This window comes from Corella eumyota, chromosome 4, assembly GCF_963082875.1.
Source record: "Corella eumyota chromosome 4, kaCorEumy4.1, whole genome shotgun sequence".
In the NCBI taxonomy this organism is placed as follows: domain Eukaryota; kingdom Metazoa; phylum Chordata; class Ascidiacea; order Phlebobranchia; family Corellidae; genus Corella; species Corella eumyota.
The window spans coordinates 3,528,802-3,548,418 of record NC_137493.1 but is presented as its reverse complement, the minus strand read 5'-3'; the positions used below and the strand labels follow the sequence as shown (position 1 = coordinate 3,548,418).

General features: G+C 31.8%; 4 protein-coding genes across 6 annotated transcripts; 3 read left to right on the top strand and 1 right to left on the bottom strand.

Annotated features, from left to right (window-relative positions):
* The first annotated feature begins 3,263 nt into the window (after positions 1 to 3,263).
* Positions 3,264 to 6,907, top strand: LOC145750100 (programmed cell death protein 10-like). Of its 2 annotated transcripts, XM_082566043.1 has the most exons (7): positions 4,038 to 4,459; positions 4,541 to 4,597; positions 4,764 to 4,884; positions 4,957 to 5,083; positions 5,524 to 5,605; positions 5,992 to 6,074; positions 6,390 to 6,907. In XM_082566043.1, exons 1-7 carry the CDS (start codon positions 4,352 to 4,354, stop codon positions 6,475 to 6,477), a joined length of 666 nt encoding a protein of 221 aa, XP_082422169.1. In that variant the 5' UTR covers positions 4,038 to 4,351; the 3' UTR covers positions 6,478 to 6,907. The 2 variants fall into 2 exon arrangements, 1 of the variants encoding a protein (XP_082422169.1); XR_014283664.1 differs by lacking the exons at positions 4,764 to 4,884; positions 4,957 to 5,083; positions 5,524 to 5,605; positions 5,992 to 6,074; positions 6,390 to 6,907 and having other exon boundaries at positions 3,264 to 4,459.
* A 232-nt stretch (positions 6,908 to 7,139) lies between these two features.
* Positions 7,140 to 11,420, top strand: LOC145749867 (uncharacterized). The gene is made up of 7 exons (XM_082565746.1): positions 7,140 to 7,194; positions 7,274 to 7,423; positions 7,613 to 7,744; positions 7,834 to 9,103; positions 9,181 to 9,283; positions 9,647 to 9,839; positions 10,036 to 11,420. Exons 1-7 carry the CDS (start codon positions 7,140 to 7,142, stop codon positions 11,418 to 11,420), a joined length of 3,288 nt encoding a protein of 1,095 aa, XP_082421872.1.
* A 1,456-nt stretch (positions 11,421 to 12,876) lies between these two features.
* Positions 12,877 to 16,100, top strand: LOC145751641 (uncharacterized). Of its 2 annotated transcripts, XM_082567830.1 has the most exons (8): positions 12,877 to 13,454; positions 13,611 to 13,834; positions 13,970 to 14,259; positions 14,399 to 14,518; positions 14,795 to 14,909; positions 14,980 to 15,072; positions 15,190 to 15,298; positions 15,509 to 16,100. In XM_082567830.1, the coding sequence occupies exons 2-8, from the start codon at positions 13,622 to 13,624 to the stop codon at positions 15,775 to 15,777; spliced, it is 1,209 nt and encodes a 402-aa protein (XP_082423956.1). In that variant the 5' UTR covers positions 12,877 to 13,454; positions 13,611 to 13,621; the 3' UTR covers positions 15,778 to 16,100. The 2 variants fall into 2 exon arrangements, with proteins under 2 accessions (XP_082423956.1, XP_082423955.1); XM_082567829.1 differs by having other exon boundaries at positions 12,877 to 13,834.
* Positions 16,002 to 19,499, bottom strand: LOC145751639 (DNA-directed RNA polymerase III subunit RPC5-like). Its single transcript, XM_082567827.1, has 2 exons — positions 19,382 to 19,499; positions 16,002 to 18,161 (listed from the first exon to the last, which is right to left on the bottom strand). Exon 2 carries the CDS (start codon positions 18,119 to 18,121, stop codon positions 16,190 to 16,192), a length of 1,932 nt encoding a protein of 643 aa, XP_082423953.1. The 5' UTR covers positions 18,122 to 18,161; positions 19,382 to 19,499; the 3' UTR covers positions 16,002 to 16,189.
* Positions 19,500 to 19,617: the final 118 nt, after the last annotated feature.

Genomic DNA, 19,617 nt, shown 5'->3' with positions numbered 1-19,617 from the left:
TTAGCTAGCCAACCCCCTCTTTTTATGTATAGTTGGCAGTTAAGTTTTAAAGGTTTAAAATTGCTAGGCCTTAACCATGATAGGCAAACGCTTAATAGCATAACACAACAGACAGCAACGCAATCGGCAAACATTCAGTTTTGTCCATACTAAAAGACTACTATATCTTTAACCAAATATTAACTATAATTTTACCAAGTATTAACCTTATTTATTACCCAATTAACTATTGTTTACGGTGACCTAAAACCAGCCTCTGCTGTTCTGACGTTCTGACTTTTTGCCACGTTTTGAATGACATCTTGGATGTTTATAATATTATCTTGTGTTGCGCAATAATATGGTCTTTATCTTTATTGTTTTAACAATCATAAGAAGTACTATTTACTACTAAAAATTAAGACAAAAGTTTAAGTAGAGTGCTGAAAGTTATATTGGTGATACGTTTTATTTAATATATATAAATAAAATGTAAAATAAGGATTTCAAAAATAATTTATAGTAAAGCAGATAGTAAGTAGTCAACTAGTCACAAAAATGTAAATATTTTAATTGTAGTGAAATGATAGCACATCAGAAATATTATAAAAAATGACACATCAAAAAATTAGAATCATAAATTAAGGTTTAATAAATCTAAAAAAATGACAACTAGCGTGATGTGGGATCGTTTTTCTTCTATACTACAAAATGGAGCGTGTTAACCTATTTTAACCAATCTCTGCTAATTAAAATTAATTTACACACATTTTAACGTTTCTGAATTCTACTTAACGATACTACAAATAAAAATAGTGTTTTAAAATAAAATTAGACCAAAAATTACACAAAGCGTAATGAAATCAAACCAACATTTGCGGTGAGTTATTTATAGATTGGTTTGATTCAGTTTTATCAGCAGTTTAATCGCTTATGTCTGCATGTAACGTGAAACTTCTAATGTGAGTTTTTCAAGGTAGGATTCAAACAAAATCGTATATCGACAAACATGAAATACGTTAACGCTAGTGACCGTGTAAAGTGCTCATCAAAAAACTAGATTTTACAATACCGTTACCAACACGCAAATGGCCCATTGATAAAATTTCCCACCAAAACATGTATAGATAAACTTTGGTGGTATACACAATAAGCTAATATAGCGGAACCTTTGTTTTAATTTTGATCTCGCATAAATATCACGTACAGCACTTAACTTTCGTAGCTATTGCAATGAGATAACTGTATGGCCTGATGGCGCATATTTTAAAACAATGAACTACAATCTGGCAATCACATAACAAACCTGTCGTGCGTTTACTATACATATAAAACAGCAACTTAAAAATACCCCAATTTAAGGGCAAAGGAGTTATCAACACAAACTTCGTAATGTTATATAAATTTTACCCTTCCTGCTTTGCTTTAAATATTCGTATTTTTTTGATTAATTAAATTCTCATCATAAACGACGTAATAGTGTACACTGTTCGTAATACGTTTCTAGGACACTTTTTAAGGACATTTGAGCTACTACCTACTGTTTTGAAAAATATCATTTGTTTCCCTTTAATTCTGTAGATAAGTTTAAACCCCTGACACACCACCACCCCATACCTTACTCGTCTGCTTATGCATTCGTATACAGGCTTACAGTTTGGTCAATAAGGTTCTTTTTTCATATAACGTTATCGACCGTCAGACTTTCAAACTAAAATGCCTATTTGTCGCTTCTAGTAGCGACCATTATTTTATGCTGTAACTCTCGGAACTTTAGCTTAAACAAACGAGTTTATCCCTTCTTTTACAGCACTTTAATATACTTAGTTTGTATCTTTACAAGCTAGAATACTAGTCACAAAGGCACAGCCTCGCGGCGCGAAGCACGTTAAACGATACATCAAAAAACACTCGGGGCGAGAGAGACTGCTTTTATGTTGGCTAGAGACTACACGCCAAAATACGTCACTGCGAGATTTTCATTTTCTCTTTCCTCTCACTTTATCGCAAACAGAGCAGAACAATTTAAAGAAAAATAATTTTAAAGGCGACTTTGCTAGACCGGCACTGTGACTCCTATCAATATAGAACCAACGAAAAAAGAGCGAAAAACGATTTAAAAAATAATGAGCACAGCAGGGCATGCCGCTTACACAAAAATGAAAATTAAAAGTCCATAACTGTCTTACTTATTGGTTGCTATCAAATTTTATACAATATTCTATAAACAAAACGTATATTTAACGTAAAACCATAATTATAAAACATATTTTATAAGGTTTTATTGTCAGGTCGTTGGTCTGACAGTCATCACAAAATGTTACGTTTTGACTACTACCGTTCACGCATACTTGAACGTTAAAAATAATGCAATACATCGTTTGTGTCATTACCTTTTAAACATTTTTCGACTTTGTGATTTATTTTTTTTCCTTTAAATGTTTCAACTTGTTTAAAACATATAGTCTGCGGTGTTTTATATATTAGTTTGTGTATGGTACGTAAAACCATAGCCAATGTGTAACTTTTGATATATCATGTGACGTATATAAGCTATAATGTAATAAGTCAACAATATACGACCGTTACCTGTTTAGTATTACCTTGTGGTAAAAAATGATCATTATTTTTTAAATAGTATTAAGAAACAAAAATCCAACTGCTGAAAACGCTTTACTTGATTCGCGGTTTCTAAATAAAACTTACAGACTTATAAAATTACAGTCTATCACGTGCACGTTTCCGAACTTAATATATACAACCGGCAGCGGCAACCAAAAGAATGTTAAAAAGGTAAGCAATATACAGACGGCAGTCTTGAAATAAAACATTTGGCAGCTGACTTATCTTTAGCTTTCTCCATTTTTTAAATTACACGCTTTAAATTATCTAACTTTGTTTTGCCGTTTTTTTGGTCGAGTTGTATAGCATTATTTGGCTTCGTCGTCAGAAATCGACGTCAGAAATAATATTTTTGTTATCATTAGCAATGTTTTTATAGGGTAAATGACAATTTCTTGTGTTTTCCTTGCGCTTATGTTCTATTAAAATTAACGAAAATCAAATAAATGTACTTAAAAAGATTGTTTTTGTTTTAAGAAATGAAATTAAAGTCAGATTATATAATTCAGCACCATGGTTTTATATGTATTTTTATTGAATGACGTAGTTGGCAAACTGTCTCGAATTTTTTAATATAGAAAAAGGCAAAATCGTTTGGATACCAAACGCTATTATCTAAATATTACCTTATCTGAAATTAAGCTTACAATATTTATAATATTTTTAAATAGAAATTTAAATTTAAAAATTTATTGTACAGTTAGATAGTTTATCAAAATGGTTTTGTTTTTAAATACTGTTGTTGGTCAGTATGTTGAAATCCGCCATAAACGTCACATTTTATGTGGACACATTCGCTACAAAGGGCATTTAAATGGGGAACCTGGAGAGTGGGTTGGAGTGGAATTAGAATACCCCTTAGGTGTACATAATGGCTGTTTTAGAGGCCGTCAATACTTCAAGTGTCCTATGAACTGTGGTTTATTCACTCATTCCAGTAATGTTCGATTTAGAAAAGAAAATCGAAGATCTCGTGATACATATGTTAAAGTAAGTCCTATTTCCTCAGTAGATGAAAGTTTATTTCAAGCAAAAAATGAAGGCAACAACAGCTCATGTTACAGCATCAGTAATGACTATCTTAGAAAAGCTAAATCTGGGTTCTCAGATGAGGATAACCTGTTTCAACCGATGCCTAGGTGTCCGAAGAAACATAGCATTAGCGGTGTTATTCCAGCAGCAACTACACTAAATCACAAAGCATCAAAATTATTAACTACCAGTTATCAATCTAAGCCTGTTCATAAGGAGTATGTTGAAAGATATCAACCTGATTTCAAACCTTCAAGTCCAAGTATTCCACATTACAAAATGCCATATGAGGCTCTTAAAAGGCAAATGTTGAGAGGCGGACATAATTGGGAAGCTTTCGGTTTGCACCGTCCTAGATTTATATCTGTTTGAATAAAACAAAACTGTCATTTAGCTTATTATAATTGTGCTTTTACCTTTAATATTTAATATCACATTTTTATGCCAAATTTCTAATTGTAGCACTTAAAACATGTTTGCACTATTTTATTTTTATTGGTATTATGTAATTGTAATCGTATATAGTGTTATTTTATATTTTTAATTTTGGTATATTAAACTCTGTGTATTGTGTGGACATATTAGAGTTCTGTATTTGATTACTTTTTTAATTGTGTTTAGACAATAGTTCAAGTATTTTCACTGTATACAATATCTCAAATTTTTTTAGAAATCGGTTGTGTTGTAATGTTGACATAAAACTTTAGTGTATAATTATATGGTAAATAATCTAATGGCTAAAAGTTCTTCTGCTTCTAACAACACCATGCATCCATCTGTTGTTTCTGTTCCACTACATATCGGTTTGTTTCCAGTAATAGACGGGGTTAGTCGAATATAAGTTATTAATATATACTTTAAAAAACGATTTAAAATTTCATTTTTTGTAATATTGTTCTGTATTTAGTTAAAGCCAAAATATGATGCAGACACAGTACAATCACTAAAGATCGCTTTTACAGAGGTATGTGTTATAGATAGTTTTGTAAATTATATTTTACTATATAAATAACAATAGCTTCTTATCAATTTAAATTATGATAAACCATGCCTAATATCTTTTTTTTCTTTAACGGTTCTAAAAGGATCATAAACTACAAGCAAACCAAATATTGTTTTTAAACATCTAGGCTGAAAAGGCAATACCAGGTTTTACACAAGAATTGTTAAATGGAATAATTCAAAAAGAAGCCCCTAACGAAATCAGTTATACTAAAAGTCTGCTGCGAATGTCAAGACAAGATACTCAAGGTAATAATGGTTCTTTAATAAAATCAATATGTGTATAGTATGATTTAAAAACACTTTTTTTATGTTTGTTAGAATACTCCATCAACAGCAACGATGCAGATTTCGTTAAACTGACAGAACAGGCAAAAAAACTAAAACATATTCTTGCCAGAATTCCAGATGAAATGGGAGATCGACCCCGATTTTTACAAACAATTAAGTAAAACATTTTAGATAAATAATTGTTTTTAATGCATATTGCCTATTTATACTCCAGCCGATTCCCAACCTTGCAGGCTGCATTTAAATTGTCATAATATAGTCACAACTGGCAACTAATATAATTAGGTCTGTGACAATTTTCCCACGCAACACAAACTGCAAGATTTTTATTTAAGTCTTTAAATTGAACATAGATACATATGTATAAATATATATTTATTTTCACTAAGTTACGTTATATATATATAGATAGATGTGTAATTTTGTTACTAGTAAAATATATCACAAAATGGTGTAATGTTGTTCTTTATTGAGTATAAGGAAACTAAAAGTAAACATTAAAATGTATTTAATTTGTTTTTCTTTACACTGTTATTTATTATGATTAGATTTTTTATGTTTGGTTTAAGAATTTATTTTTTATTTACCCCTTTTTAGAGATATCGCAAGTGCAATTAAGAATCTACTTTCAGCTGTGAATGATGTTTTTAAGCGATACAGTAAAAGAGAAAAAAGAAAAGTAAGTAAAGTTTTTGAATTTTAAAAAATTTGTTTACCTTTTTTTAAATTTAAATACAGTAACGTAACTATAACATCAAAAATATTTTTTTAAGCTGTTTAATTATTGCCTATTTTTTAAGTCATATCATTTGTTGTCATATCATTGTTTAATAAGTCTAACTAAACAAACAAATGATGGCATTCAATAAAAAAACACATGGTGTCATATGATTTAAAATATTTTTACGTCAATTGCCTTATAAGAAAATTTACTATGCAAAATGACCTTTCTATTTTTTTTACTGTTTTGAGTAATGACATTGTTTTAGCATTTTGATTTTGATAAAATTTAACAATTAGTAATGCATGATATACTGTCATGTTAAAACCCCTTTTTATTTTTAGATGTTGGACTACCAAAAGAAAGAATTTGTAAAGTCCTCAAAAAGTTTCAGTGACACCCTAAAGTCCTATTTCCGAGACGGAAGGTATGTTTAACACAGAAAAGCAAAACTTTACAATCCACTGTATTAATACTCGGATTTACTTCATGAGGCCGTGGGTTCAATCCCTGGTGGTCTTATGCTGTAGCATTTTCGAGTAAGGCGCTATAAACGATTAGCCAACACTAAATCAGTAGCTTCTAATTATCGGGTAGTTATATTTAAAAATATCCCAAAATTCCGAAGGCAACTCAAGTCTGGGTTGGGGTGTTGCTTTATGTTAAGGTTTTTAAGTCTAATTTTTTCATATCGAGGATAATGATAAAAAATAATATTAACAAAAATTAATTTTTATTTTAGTGAGGTACCGGTATACGTAAGTGCAAATCGGCTAATCCACCAAGCCAATGTTATTCTACATGTGTTTAAAACCACATCGCCTGATTAAAGTTATAAACCGTGCACTGGCAGTGATATGACTCCCAGTACAAACCACTTTTAATTTCCAACTCACTGTTTTCTATATCCAACCAACCCACTCTTTTTTTAAACGAAGTGGCATTTTTGAGAAAAAACGTTAATTCAAAATATGTAAAAAATAGAATAATTTTATTCTTAATAATCAGTCTGTTGTTGTGTAAAAAATATTTGATATTAATAGAATATATTAGAGTCTGCTTGAAATGTCAAATTATATGTGCTTTGTATGTTTAAGCTTTTGTATATGTTCTGCTATAAGATATATTGTGTTTATAGATTGTATTATATTTAAATTTGAGAAATAAAACTGTTTATTAATGTTAATTTTGATAAACATTTCTTGTAGTAAAAAGTTTTGTTAATTTTAATATCACTATTTTTTCGTAATTCCACATATATTTAAATAAATTACTTTCGTTTAGGAAAAAATTTGCCTACTAGTTTGAATAAGAAAGTGATATCGAAAAAAAAGTAATTTTTGGTGTTTTAAAGACGTCATGATAGTTTAGTAATATCCTACATTATAAGGTCATAGTAATACACATGGCACGAGCTTAAGTAACTTCCATATTCTACCGTTATTTTTCTATCATAATGTTTTTAATTGTAATTCAAAAAAGTTATATTAATATGTGGTACCAACCTACGATTAAAATCGTCATATTTTTATTCATAGTGAATTACGGTAAGTCAAGTTGAATATAAAATAAAGGCAGCGGCAACAAAAAAGATTAGAGGTAGTAAAAAAAGTGTTTTAATTTTAGGTTATTCTTTGAATTTGAAGCGGCTTTTGAAAGCCTGTAGGCCAGAAGATGGCTACTTTAGGTGTAAATCAACTGGTGAATGTTTATTACGATATATCGTTAGAGATATTTTGCCCTTTTCGTGTGACGAACCTTTTGATCAATTCTCAAGTAAGTTAAAACAATGTGTTAACAGTTTCAATAACCAACAACACCTCAACCCTAACTTGGCACAGTTAATTCATCACATTCTGCCATTGAACTTCAATAAAAACTGCTGTAGACAGTCATTTAAATACTTAAAAAAGGCTTAAAAATATACTGATCAAAAAGTTAAGCGTATTTAAATTATAATTGAAGGCCCAGTAAGATGTACGGACGACGAATTTCAGTGCCGAGTAACTCAGAAATGCGTACCAAGAAGCTTAATGAACACGGAATTTAGCTGCGCCTTTTTCGAAAGTTTTAGATTACCGTGTCGACAAAACAAAGGTAATAGCAACAAACGTTACCCGCCGCAGATATGGTACATAAATAATTATTAAGCTGTCATCTTTTGTTAAAACATTTATTTTTTCTAGAATTTTTTTGCCGGAAAAGCCTTAAATGTCTAGAACGATGGAAAGTAAATGACGGTATATCAGACTGTAGCACACAGTTAGTGGAAGACAACACCGACGAAGAAATTGAAAACTTCTGGTGCATGGAAGATGAGTTTCAATGTGAAAAAGTACCAAAGAGCCACTGTATTCCTAGAGAGTGGGTTATGGATGGTGTTGAAGACTGTGTGTCAGGGCTAGACGAGCAGCAGTCTATTAACTGTAATATCGATGAATTCGATTGCGGAAATCAATGTATTAAAAGATACCGGGTGCTGGATGGTTTTGCTGATTGTAGCAATGCAATAGACGAACAACAAGTTCTGAACTGTAACCTAACTACCGAGTTTAAATGTCTATCCGCAGGACGTTGTATTCCTCGCTTATGGAGAAATAACAATCTAGCTGAATGTCCAGACGCTAGCGATGAAATGCCAATGCCGTTAAACGAAACTTGCACAGATGAAGAATTTCGTTGCCACAATAACCGTAGGTGTATCCCACAATACTTGAGATGTGATGGAATGGATCACTGCGGTGACTGTAGTGACGAAATTGAAAGCTGTGAAGAACCCAGGATGTTTCGCTGTCCAGGCGACCCTTTAAACACATGTATTCTGTACGACTACTCTTGCGACGCTTACTTTGATTGTCCGAACCGCCGGGACGACATAACCTCTACACCTGGATTTAAATGCAGCCGGAATCGATTTGCCGCTGGCGGTGAGAGGTTGTACTGTGTTATTCCACAATGGACTCTAAATGATTCTTATATATCATGCGACGATGAATCAGATCAATGCTATACAAACGGTACGTTTCAATGCTTTCAGTGCCTTAACGGAAAAACAATTATTGCCAATAGACAGGTTTGTGATGGAATAATTGACTGTCCCGATCTTTCAGATGAATGTTTGTGTTCTGGAAATTCCAGTGTGGACGAGTTGTGTTTGAATATTTGTTCTTCCTCTAACGAATTCTCTAAATGTCAAAACCAGTGTCCACAAGGTCAACTATTCTGCAAAACAGAAAATCTTTGTATCGAGATGAATAGTATATGTGATGGTAAAAATGACTGCCCAATGTCAAACCTAGACGAACGATTTTGTGGGCTTCAAACAAAAGACACAGTCGGAATAACATCGACGCAAGATTTCACTTGCAATGTCCCATCCGAAAGCGAATATCAAGCTATCAATTTTTTAAATATCAGGCATATTGTAAATCAACTATATCCAGAGAACGCAACAAGGTAATTTTATGTCGTTTGTAAATAAAGACATTCTTGAGTATTATCATTATTAAGTTATAACATGAAATAATATGTAGGTGTGATGGTAAACTTGAATGTGGTCAATTTGAAGATGAATGTAGCGAGCGAGCTAACTGTTCTAACCCACATCCATATTGTGAACAAATTAAGGAACATGACGTAAGTTTAAATTAAGTATAACTGTAGTGTAAACCAACCAAAACTCAAATCGAAAATTAAGAATTTCTATTAGCAAGAAAAAAAATGTAATGCAATTTAAATGTAATGCAAATTATTTCAAATTTTAATTGTACTTTAATTATAAGCTATATTAGTATTCATTTGCCCCTTTTATTAAAAACTATTTGACTGCATATACATTTTTCCGAAAAACAAAAATTGAAAACAACATTTTATTGAATATTAGGGTCTAAATTTTTTTGGGAAAATTAAAAAACATTTTTTCATTAAAAAAGTTTTGAGTATAAAAGATAAATATTTAATGATTGAACTTTATTAAAAAAATGTTTTTTATTTTAACAGTTTCATATCGTTGGTTCGGTTGTGGGGATAAATGAAGATTTTATTTTCCGGGTAAGAAGGTGTGAAGGGCCTTTTAACATTGCATTTGGACGTTCTATATGCAATGGCATTGTGGAATGTAATGATGGATTGGATGAAAGAAATTGTAGTGATAGATTTTCGTGTGATGTTGGACACGTACAATGGTTGACTGGTTTGTAGACTTTTATTTTTAAGAATTTTATGTTAAAAAAGAAATAAAAAGCCCCTTTTTTTAATTTATATTTTTTGCATAAGTTAAGTCAATCATACATTTTTATACAATTATAACTATGTAAAATATTAAACTAAATTCAATTTTATTGTATAAAAAAGACTTTAATATTTTTAAATTTTTTGACTTTTTTCAGGCAAAAAAACTGTTTCAAATATTCCATTAGAACATGTTTGTGACGCAAAGTATCCTCCAGACTGTATAGACGGCTCAGATGAAGCCTCTTGCTCAAATAAAACCCATTTCTACTGTGAAAACGGAAACCCGATGTTTATACCGCGAAGAAATGTTCTAGACGGGAAACCTGATTGTACTGACAACTCTGATGAGTGTCCACCAGGTTCATTTTATGACCGCTCCGTTTCTTCGTTGGAAGAATTAATTAAAGACCCATTTTTGCGCGTTCTTGTTTGGCTTATGGCGCTGTTTTCCTTGGTTGGCAATTCTGTTGTTGCGATCAATACACTTAAATCTATATTAGAAGGTTTAAGAGATGTACAAAACGCGACCAAATCTAACGTGGCAATTGTTAACAAAATACTAATTGTCAACCTAGCCTTTGCCGATTTCATGATGGGACTGGTTTTGCTAACCATTGGTTCAAAATCAGTGGAGTTTTCTGGTATCTACTGTCAGCGGGACAAATTATGGCGAACTAGTAATATGTGTGAAGGTGTTGGCGTCGTAGCGTTGCTTTCAAGCGAGGCGTCTGTACTAACTTTAGTCTGTTTAACATCATATAGATTATATTCGGTTTCTCAACCGATAAACTCGCGATACATTACTAAAAGAAAACTATTCCTTTGTCTGGTCATAATATGGGTTGTTTCCCTTACAATTTCTCTGCTACCGCTAGCTGCTGTTTTCTCATCGTATATGGTGACTGGAATGCTAATATCAAGCAGCAGTTTTTTTTTCACTGACATAATTTCGTTCGACGAACTTCATTATTTTGCGACAAGGATAACACAACTTAACAATTCTACCGTTCCAGTGCCTGATAATCTAAAGGAATTGGATTATTATTTGAATACGAACTACCCGGAAATGTCACCAAGTATTTTGGGGTATTTTGGATATTACAGTTCTAATGGTGTGTGTATTCCCAGGTTATATAAACTACAAGAAGACGGACCGTCCAATAACTTATATTCCTTTATCATTGTAACCATTAATTTCGTTGCACTAATGTACATCGTCGTAGCGTATGTGTTCATTTATTTTGGCTCCTTGTCGAAAATTTCCAACCAAGAACAACGGGTAAAAAAACAAAGAAAAATGCAACGAAGAATTGGTATTTTAATAGCTACTGATATGTGCTGCTGGCTGCCGATTTGTATTATGACCTTTTTGAGTATGGGAGGGTTGGTGATTCCTCCAATAGCATACGCAATTTCTGCAATTGTACTTTTACCTGTAAATAGCTCTTTAAACCCACTAATTTACAGCAACGCATTGCCAAAGTTATGGCACAAGCTGTTATCGTTTAGAATAAGTACCCATGCCACTATAAAAAACTAATCGTTTTAATACTAATACTAAACACCTTAAAAATAATATAAATGAAATATAGTATGTACTTGCGTTTATATTTATAATCATTAAATGGAGTATGCAATGGAAGTATATAATGTTTACAAAAATGAGCTATTGATTAAACATGGTAACTTTATGCAAAAAGGCAACAACTTTTGCTTTGAATAACCACATAAAGTGTTTGTTTAACAAATAATAATTTTTGTCATAACTTTTCAATAGCTTAGTATCAGGAAGTTTAAATGTGCTTACATATACTGACAGTAGTTACTTAATTTCCACTAGCACTCACTTAGGCGACAGTTTTTTTTTCTTCAACTGTTTTCGTTTTCGCAATTACGTCATAATAGCATTGAATTTGAAATAACGCATTGCCCTTTTCTCATTTATCTTTAAAAGATTTATCATGGTATGACAAACTAAAACTACCAGCTTAATTAAGGAAGTTCCTCCGCATTAATAAATGCCAAAAAGGCTTTTATAAACCGAGTATAATAATTTACCACGCTTTTACATGTAACAACTAAGGGAAGTTACTAACGCGAGGCTAATAAAGCAAGTTACACACACTGCTTTCTCTCTCTTAGTATATTTATTATTAGTCAAACAAGTTTAATATACAGGTTAGATTGTTAGCATACGACAGATATCTTAAAGTGTTGGAATTAAAAAAAAAACAAGTGTAAAATGTTGTAGCCTATTTGTATTGCTGTATAAATAGAACTATTTTCTAAATATATGTTTAAATTAAGCGTAAAAAGAGCACAGTCATATGCCAAAACCGTAATATTGATATTAAGTGGACATTTAACCTTCCTACTTTTCTGCGCTCATTCAGGAAACTTGGGGTGCCAGCATGCACCAATAATATATACTAATAGGTTACAAGACAGGACATAATTCTTAATATAGACTTTGCATCGTAGTGTAGAGATTACAGTTGTCACAGCTGTGTACCCAAGTAGTTAATACATTTAAAGCAGGATTAAAAAGTTTGTTGCACTGAAGTGTATAAGTGTCTATGCTCTAGCCTAGGCTATCCAGTGTTTATTTTGTTAGGTTAACTTAGTTTGTGGTTACTGCACTGAAGTTAATTTAGCTCGTGGCGTTGCTGAAAATAGTTTTTATTTGCGATATAGAATGATGCACTTTTGAATGTTTATAGCTAATAGTTAATTGCTGTTGTGATAATTTTTAGTCTCCGTATACTAACTAGATATTGTAATACAAATTCGTTTTTATAAATAGTATGATGTAGTCTTTAATTTATGTTGTTACAAAATAAAATCATAAGAAAAACTACGCACTTGGAAAATTTTGTGATGTTTATTACATTATTTTGATCTTCAATTTATGTTTAATAAACATGACAAAATTTCCAATTGCGTGAAATGAATAATTTTATGACTTTTACATAAACACGATTTCTAATTTATTTTAATTCAATACTGCTAAGTCCGCGTATAGTAAATATCAGCATGTTTAATCTGCGTGCCTAATTTTCTACTTTGATCATTAGAATTTAAGATTTTAAGGGTTCATATCGAATTGAACAAAGCACAGGCAGATTTAATAAGTGTGTTACCATCAGAACAAAATTGTTAACCTTTTTTTAATTTAATAAATTAACAAAAAACAGAGTACCTATTGATTTGTGGGTACAGTAAGCATATACACACTTCCGGTGTTTATATAAAAACTCAATTATGATATTGACAGTTAATTGATAGATAGATTGGCAAACAATAATATTGTAAACACATTAAGGCTGAGACAGTGTATTAATACAGCAAGGGAAAATATACCGATAAACAGTAGAAAGTCACGCGTTCTAAGAAACATTTTTAACGACTTTACAACGTGTTTTGTAACCTAATTGTAATACATTAAATACCTTAAAGGCAGCTGATCGTGTAAGGGTAATATTCTTTTTAATATGACATTATTATAAACAAATATTAGCTTTCTTACTGTAACGTCAAAGAAATTGGAAGATAATTAAATCGATTGAATTTCTAGGTAACTTATTTCTATTAAGGTTGTTTTATATAGCAAAACACAGCGTAAACTATACGTAATATAAACGCTTAATAAAGCTATAATCTATAATCTCTCCGGGCAAAACTAGTTCACGTCAATTCGTGGTTTAACACCGAAATATTGTTCTTGGATTAGGCTGATTCGCTATGGCTAGTAAGACTTCGCGTCGCAGTTTAAACTTAGAAAGATCCCATAATTTCGAAGAACATCAGAAAAGACGACACTCAATGGGTCACCATCTTATTGGTAAGAACGACGACTCAGCTAACGACCGAATATCTTTTGATTACGAAGACAATACTACGAAATTGACTCCTGAAAAAACAAACACAAAAGAAGAATTGCCAGATACTAGCAAAGTATGTTTATAAAATTTATTTATTTTTTTAGACTATTACTGGTTCCTATCTTTTCAAAACGCCTTTACTGTATTACCAAATTGTTTTATATTAAACCACCAACACTTAACCTTTCATAACAATTTTAAATTTTAGGGACCAAACGCAAGAGTTGTCGAAGCACAGGCTAATCTACGTCGTCGAATAATGGTGTCGAGTAAATTTCGAAACTCGGCCACAGACCGACAACTGAGCCCTGATTCTCCCCGAAGAAAGATAGGTGTGGGTAACCTAAACGCCCCAACAATTCCTAAAACAAGTTTACCTAGCAACAAAAACGGTCTGGATTTAAATAAATCGATTCCATTGGATGTTAGGTCAAAACTTAGACGGGCAACGGTGTTTTATTCGTCGAGCGGCAGGCCTGCCATTTTGCATGAAAACAGGTATAACATTTTTTGCAGTCTTTATATATTTCAACGCACGTTTAATAACATGTTTATAAATTCCATTTGCTTGAAAATCTCTTCGCTAAGTAAATTTTAAAGCTTTGTTTTAACCCATTTAAATATTGTTATAATTTAGTGGCCCATCAGGTGCTCGTGCTTTGCTGCGAGTTCAAGAAAATATGGAAATGGAGCAAGTAAAAGATATTTGCCGAAATTGCGTCGTTCATAAATTACGGGAACAGCGCTACGATGAAAGGTATTATCTAGTAACAAATCAAACTTAAATTGTTGGATTATCGCCAGTTTTTGTTAGACAAATTCTGCGTATTTAAAATAGTTAAGTGACAAACATGTCAATTAATAATGCCACTTCACAGGATGAACACGCTATTTGTACATGTTTATTTTAACATACTCTAAATCGGGCTTATAATTGATTAGGTTAGGCCCATAAATAGCCTATACGAATGAAAAATTGTTAAACGGTGACATCTATACAATTCTCCTAATACTAAGTCTGTTTATCTTTTAGTATAGCCTCACTACGACCAAAAGGGATGGAACACCCTTGTTATACCGAAGTAAGGTTTATAACATACACAATGGAAAAACGTTACAAACACGTGTTTTCAAATATCGCAACACAAGTAAGTGCTGATCTACTAAAATCTGTGCCAACTCACGGCTGATTTGTTTATTATACGTTTTGTATTGTAGATTGGTGTTACTATAAAATCAGAAGAAGTTCTTAGGAAAACTTTATTTGAGTTATCAACGTCAATTCTTTCGACTAGACCCAAAACTGAACCGGTACTTGTAGTCTTACAATATTTTTAAATCTTAATGTTTGCCCTATTTTACTAGCACACTTACCAAAATAAGATTTTTTATAGTTAATAATTAGATTTGTTACGTTTCAATTCACAGCTTGAAGACAGAACAACTGTTAAAGAATCAAGTAAAGAAAAATTTTCGGACCAAGTCCCTAGATATATAACTTGGGGTCGAATATTTGCCATTCTTGCAATAGCAACAGGTAAAGAATTCATTTGTTTAAATTCTATCACCTTAAAATTCCACATTTTCTTAAAAAACAACCGTCATTGACATTTAAACTTTTTTTAATCATACAATGAAAATGATAAGGTCGTAAACCTGTTTAGCTAGGTTACTTAAAATAAACCCACTATCATTTTTCAAGTGTTTAATATTAGAACACACTTAACAGCCTTTTATTATTAAACAGAATTGTCCTTGGATTGTGTAGAACAAGATCACCCTGAATTTATAAACAAATTAATTGACTACCTCGGGGAGTTAACCCACGAAGAAGGCATTCTACGTTGGATTAACAATCAAGGAGGATGGGAAGCACTACGGGAAATAACATACGCAACGCCAACGGAAAAACAAGTTTGTCATCTGTATAATTTTACCAAACTCTACAACGCAGGCTTGTTAGTATTAACTTTTGTTGTTGGGTTTATGTTACTGGCTATGTTACTCGTTACGTAGTATAAACAGTTTTTTAAAAAAAATGTATTTCTGGGTTTTTAAATTACCTATTTTCTTAATTAACAAATTCTGCTGCTAAATTAAACATGTTGTACAAAGATACAGTTTAAATACAGTGTTGTTAGTTGATTTACCTAATGTCAATACTTATCATAACTTTAACTATAGGCTTTTAGATCGGTATAAAACACCTACTTTTATTTGATATAAAACCAGTTCGTATTTTAAATGTGTTCCTTTTGCATATATTAATTACAGAGAAATTGTAAATTTAGTATAACACATTTGCACGTTTTTTTATTATTCTAAAACAAGATAATAGTTTGAACTAAAACATGATATCAACATAAAAAAAATAAACTATTTTTCTATTTTAAACAAAAATCGTGTTCACAATTGTATTTTGTTTAACTTAGTGAGGTTCTGTTTTAATAAAAGATATTTTTTCAGTAAGATTGTTTATATCTGATTTAGAAGTTTCAGAGTTTTCGTTAAACAGACCATTTTGTTGGCGAAATTGGTCGGCTACAGAGGCTACAGTGGAATTAATACTGTCCATGTTTATAGAATTTAAACTAGAATTAGGCATGGAAAAATTCGGTACTTCGGCTGAAGTTTGGCCAGAAAAAGAGTTATATTTGTTTGAGTTTGTAATTTCAACCCCAACTGTTCTAGGCTGCACAAATGGTATTGGGTTAATGGGTTCAGGTTGTAAAAGCGATCTCTCTTGTTTAACCTTTGATTCAAATTCTGCAGGGTCTACAATCTGCATTGGTATAATGTTATTAGATTTGTTCTGCATGTCAACATTGTTGTTAAAAGTCTGATTATTTAAAGATTGATTCATCGTGAAAGACGATTTTGGACTAAGGATTTCTTTTTTTATTTTTACCGAAGATGTTTTTGCAGCTTTGGATTTTTCCGATTGAGATTTTCGCTTGCTTACAGCTTTTGGTGAAGATATCTTTGTGGGAGTTTCCATATTTGATTGGTTCACTGGAAGTTCAACATATTCTTCAACTTCAATTTGGAGCAGTTTGGCAAGTTGTTTAAATCTGTTACTCCATACCATAACTTGCCGCTCTGCTACATCAGGAAATTGTTTGACAAATCTTACGTCGGGTAACAATCGCAGATGCCATCCTTTTCCCGACTTCATTATTGCAATATCGTTAAAAATAGCTTTTATTTCATCACCTGGTATTTTTACCTTTTTTGCAACATCCCGGCGAACAAGATACTCATGTTGGGTAAATAAACATAAAATGTAGTCACGGGCCTTGCACATCATTTCAGCTAACACACCTGAAATGCTGCTCAAAGTTTTAGGCGGATAAAGAACTTCGCTTTTTACTATCCAGCAACCTCGCACTAGAACTGCATAAGATTGCAGAGAGCGAGCAACAACATTTTTGTCGGGAGAGTCAGGTAGTAGACTTAACAAGTGTGAAAAATGAATTATTTTAGCATTTCGCATTAGTGCTTTCAACTGATCTGGAAGTGGGATTTCCCTTAGGTTTGCAAGTGAGAGAACATCGGCTGGTCCTAAATTTATTTCTGTACCCGCCTCAATGTAATTTGGCACTATTGTTTCCAAGTATTTACTAGGTGGTTGTAACATTTCTGATATATCACCATGGTCTAGTTTTGTTGAGGCCAGACGATTAGTTTCTCTTTCATAAATAGAGTCGCCTTGGTGATGAACTGTTGTAGAAATCCATTTTTCAGACAAAAGTTTTTTCTCATATGAGGCGTATGAGCTTTCTCGTGCCGCTCTAGCAGCTTCTGTTTCAGCTCCTTTAAATCGAACAGTGACTGCTTTGGCATCATCCGCTTCATCTTGGGAGGAATTGCCCGATTCTGCTTGGGCCTTCATCTTAGCAGCTTGAACGGCCCGTTTTTCAGCTTTATCCATATACTTAAAGCTAGGCCGCATTTGAATAACTTGTGCTATGGATGTTAAATGAATTTGGTTACCCTCAATCAAACCAGCAGCATATCGTTTACCATTTTGTGACATAAAACTTGAGGATAAAACTTGTGCGTCCATTACAGAACTTTTATATGTAAGCTCTTCACTTGCATTGTTACCGTCAACATTTAAAGCTATTTGTTCTCCTTTACTTTGGTCATAATTAGGACTATTCACATCCAATATAGTTTCAATTTCAATCTTATTGTGCTGCGGTTTTATGCGAGCAACATATCTTTGTTCACTCGAGTATTTCTTTTTACAATGATTGATGGGGTATTGTAGCAAATATAAATTTTCAGCGAGAGTTTTGGAATGAAAAATATTAAATTCTTCAACTACTTCGTCATCATCTTTGTCTACTTCCTCCATTTGATTCAACTTCAATAATGATTCCAATTTTTTTCTAATCCTTGAAAAAATAAAAGCTTTTAAAGGGTGTAGTAACTCCTAACTTTTTAAATTTCTATATTAATTCATAAAACTTTTCATCATTTTGTTTTCGTTTACGTTATGTAACTTAAATTCAAACCATTTATATAATTTTATAAAAAATATTAAAAATATCTTGTCAGAATAGCAAGCTGCTGAAAAGTTTTTAAAACCAAAGTATTTGTTGGTTTCAACACAATATATTTTATAATCACAGAAACAATAGGTTAGGGCATGCTGGTGGGGCATAGTTTTTTTAGGTTTGTGTTAGGAATATGTCTGGATTTTTCTGGCATGTCCAAGATTTGGTTAAAAATTTGCAAATAAAAAAATTATCAAAAACATTGCATTTTTTCAAAAATAAAAGAAAAAAATAGACAACTTATTCAGCTGCCTGTTTTGAATAAGCATAAGGACCCACTTACATACAACATTAAATATTGGATATCTTAAGAATATGTTTTCATATAAGGCAAATACTTACCATATTTTACCACGATCTTTTTATTTTTAAACTTACAACAGAAAAAATTATTGTTTGAGGATGGTTTATGGAATTTAAATGTAAAAAAACTAGTCAGGGCTTATGTACAAATTGCAACCTATTATGTAGATGAATGTTTGCACTTTGCACAGTTATTTGTGTTTTTCCAATTTAAATCTAACAATTAAAGTAATGACCATTTACTATTTAAATGGCAAAAAATAAATTTAAAAAATGGTGCTAACTATTTAATGACTAAACTAATCAAAATTTTTAAAGGAAAATCAAATAATTTAAACAAAATATATTAGCAGGTAAAATAATCACCGGCAGCGTGGTGTAGTGGTAAGAACACTTGCTTTACCACACATGGGGTCATGGGTTTAATCCCTATTGACCTTATGCTGAAGCGCCTTGAGTAAGGCAATTTAAACGGTATGAGCTCCTGCTGAGCCAGCACTTAATCAGCAGCATAATTAACCGGCAATTATAATCTATTATATCCCAAACCAAAGTTGCCACAGGCAACTCGAGACTGGGTAGGAGTAACTAATGTTACTCTATGTTTAAGTCGCGCATTCGACTTTCCCACATCGAGGATAAAAAAATATATATGCAAAAAAAAATCGGTTAAAAAAGAGTTAAGATGATACCATAGATATTACTTTACATTGTTATATAAATTTTGCTACAACAAGAAAAGTAGAAAAACATACCTGATGAATAAAAAAAACGGTGTTGTAAATTGTTTCCGATTTTCAAAAGAATTAAGCGTTCAAGTGCAAGTTTAAGCAAGTTCAGATGTTAAGAATGTCAACGTCTCACGGAACTTTATATTAATAAAAAACACACATGTTTTACAGAAAGTTTATCCTCACAAAGAAATATACGTAAAAATATTTTTGAGCTTGCTAATATTCACACATTCAAAAAAAATGTTATTTTTGTTTTA

Excerpts from the sequence above, each read along its gene's own strand:
- LOC145750100 (XM_082566043.1), top strand. The coding sequence starts at position 4,352 with ATGGTAAATAATCTAATGGCTAAAAGTTCTTCTGCTTCTAACAACACC. Across the intron at positions 4,885-4,956 it reads GTCAAGACAAGATACTCAAG|AATACTCCATCAACAGCAAC; the intron begins GTAATAATGGTT and ends TATGTTTGTTAG. Across the intron at positions 5,606-5,991 it reads GTAAAAGAGAAAAAAGAAAA|ATGTTGGACTACCAAAAGAA; the intron begins GTAAGTAAAGTT and ends TTTTATTTTTAG.
- LOC145749867 (XM_082565746.1), top strand. The coding sequence starts at position 7,140 with ATGTGGTACCAACCTACGATTAAAATCGTCATATTTTTATTCATAGTG. Across the intron at positions 9,104-9,180 it reads TATCCAGAGAACGCAACAAG|GTGTGATGGTAAACTTGAAT; the intron begins GTAATTTTATGT and ends AATAATATGTAG. Across the intron at positions 9,284-9,646 it reads AACAAATTAAGGAACATGAC|TTTCATATCGTTGGTTCGGT; the intron begins GTAAGTTTAAAT and ends TTATTTTAACAG.
- LOC145751641 (XM_082567830.1), top strand. The coding sequence starts at position 13,622 with ATGGCTAGTAAGACTTCGCGTCGCAGTTTAAACTTAGAAAGATCCCAT. Across the intron at positions 14,260-14,398 it reads GCCATTTTGCATGAAAACAG|TGGCCCATCAGGTGCTCGTG; the intron begins GTATAACATTTT and ends GTTATAATTTAG. Across the intron at positions 15,299-15,508 it reads CATTCTTGCAATAGCAACAG|AATTGTCCTTGGATTGTGTA; the intron begins GTAAAGAATTCA and ends ATTATTAAACAG.
- LOC145751639 (XM_082567827.1), bottom strand. The coding sequence starts at position 18,121 with ATGGAGGAAGTAGACAAAGATGATGACGAAGTAGTTGAAGAATTTAAT.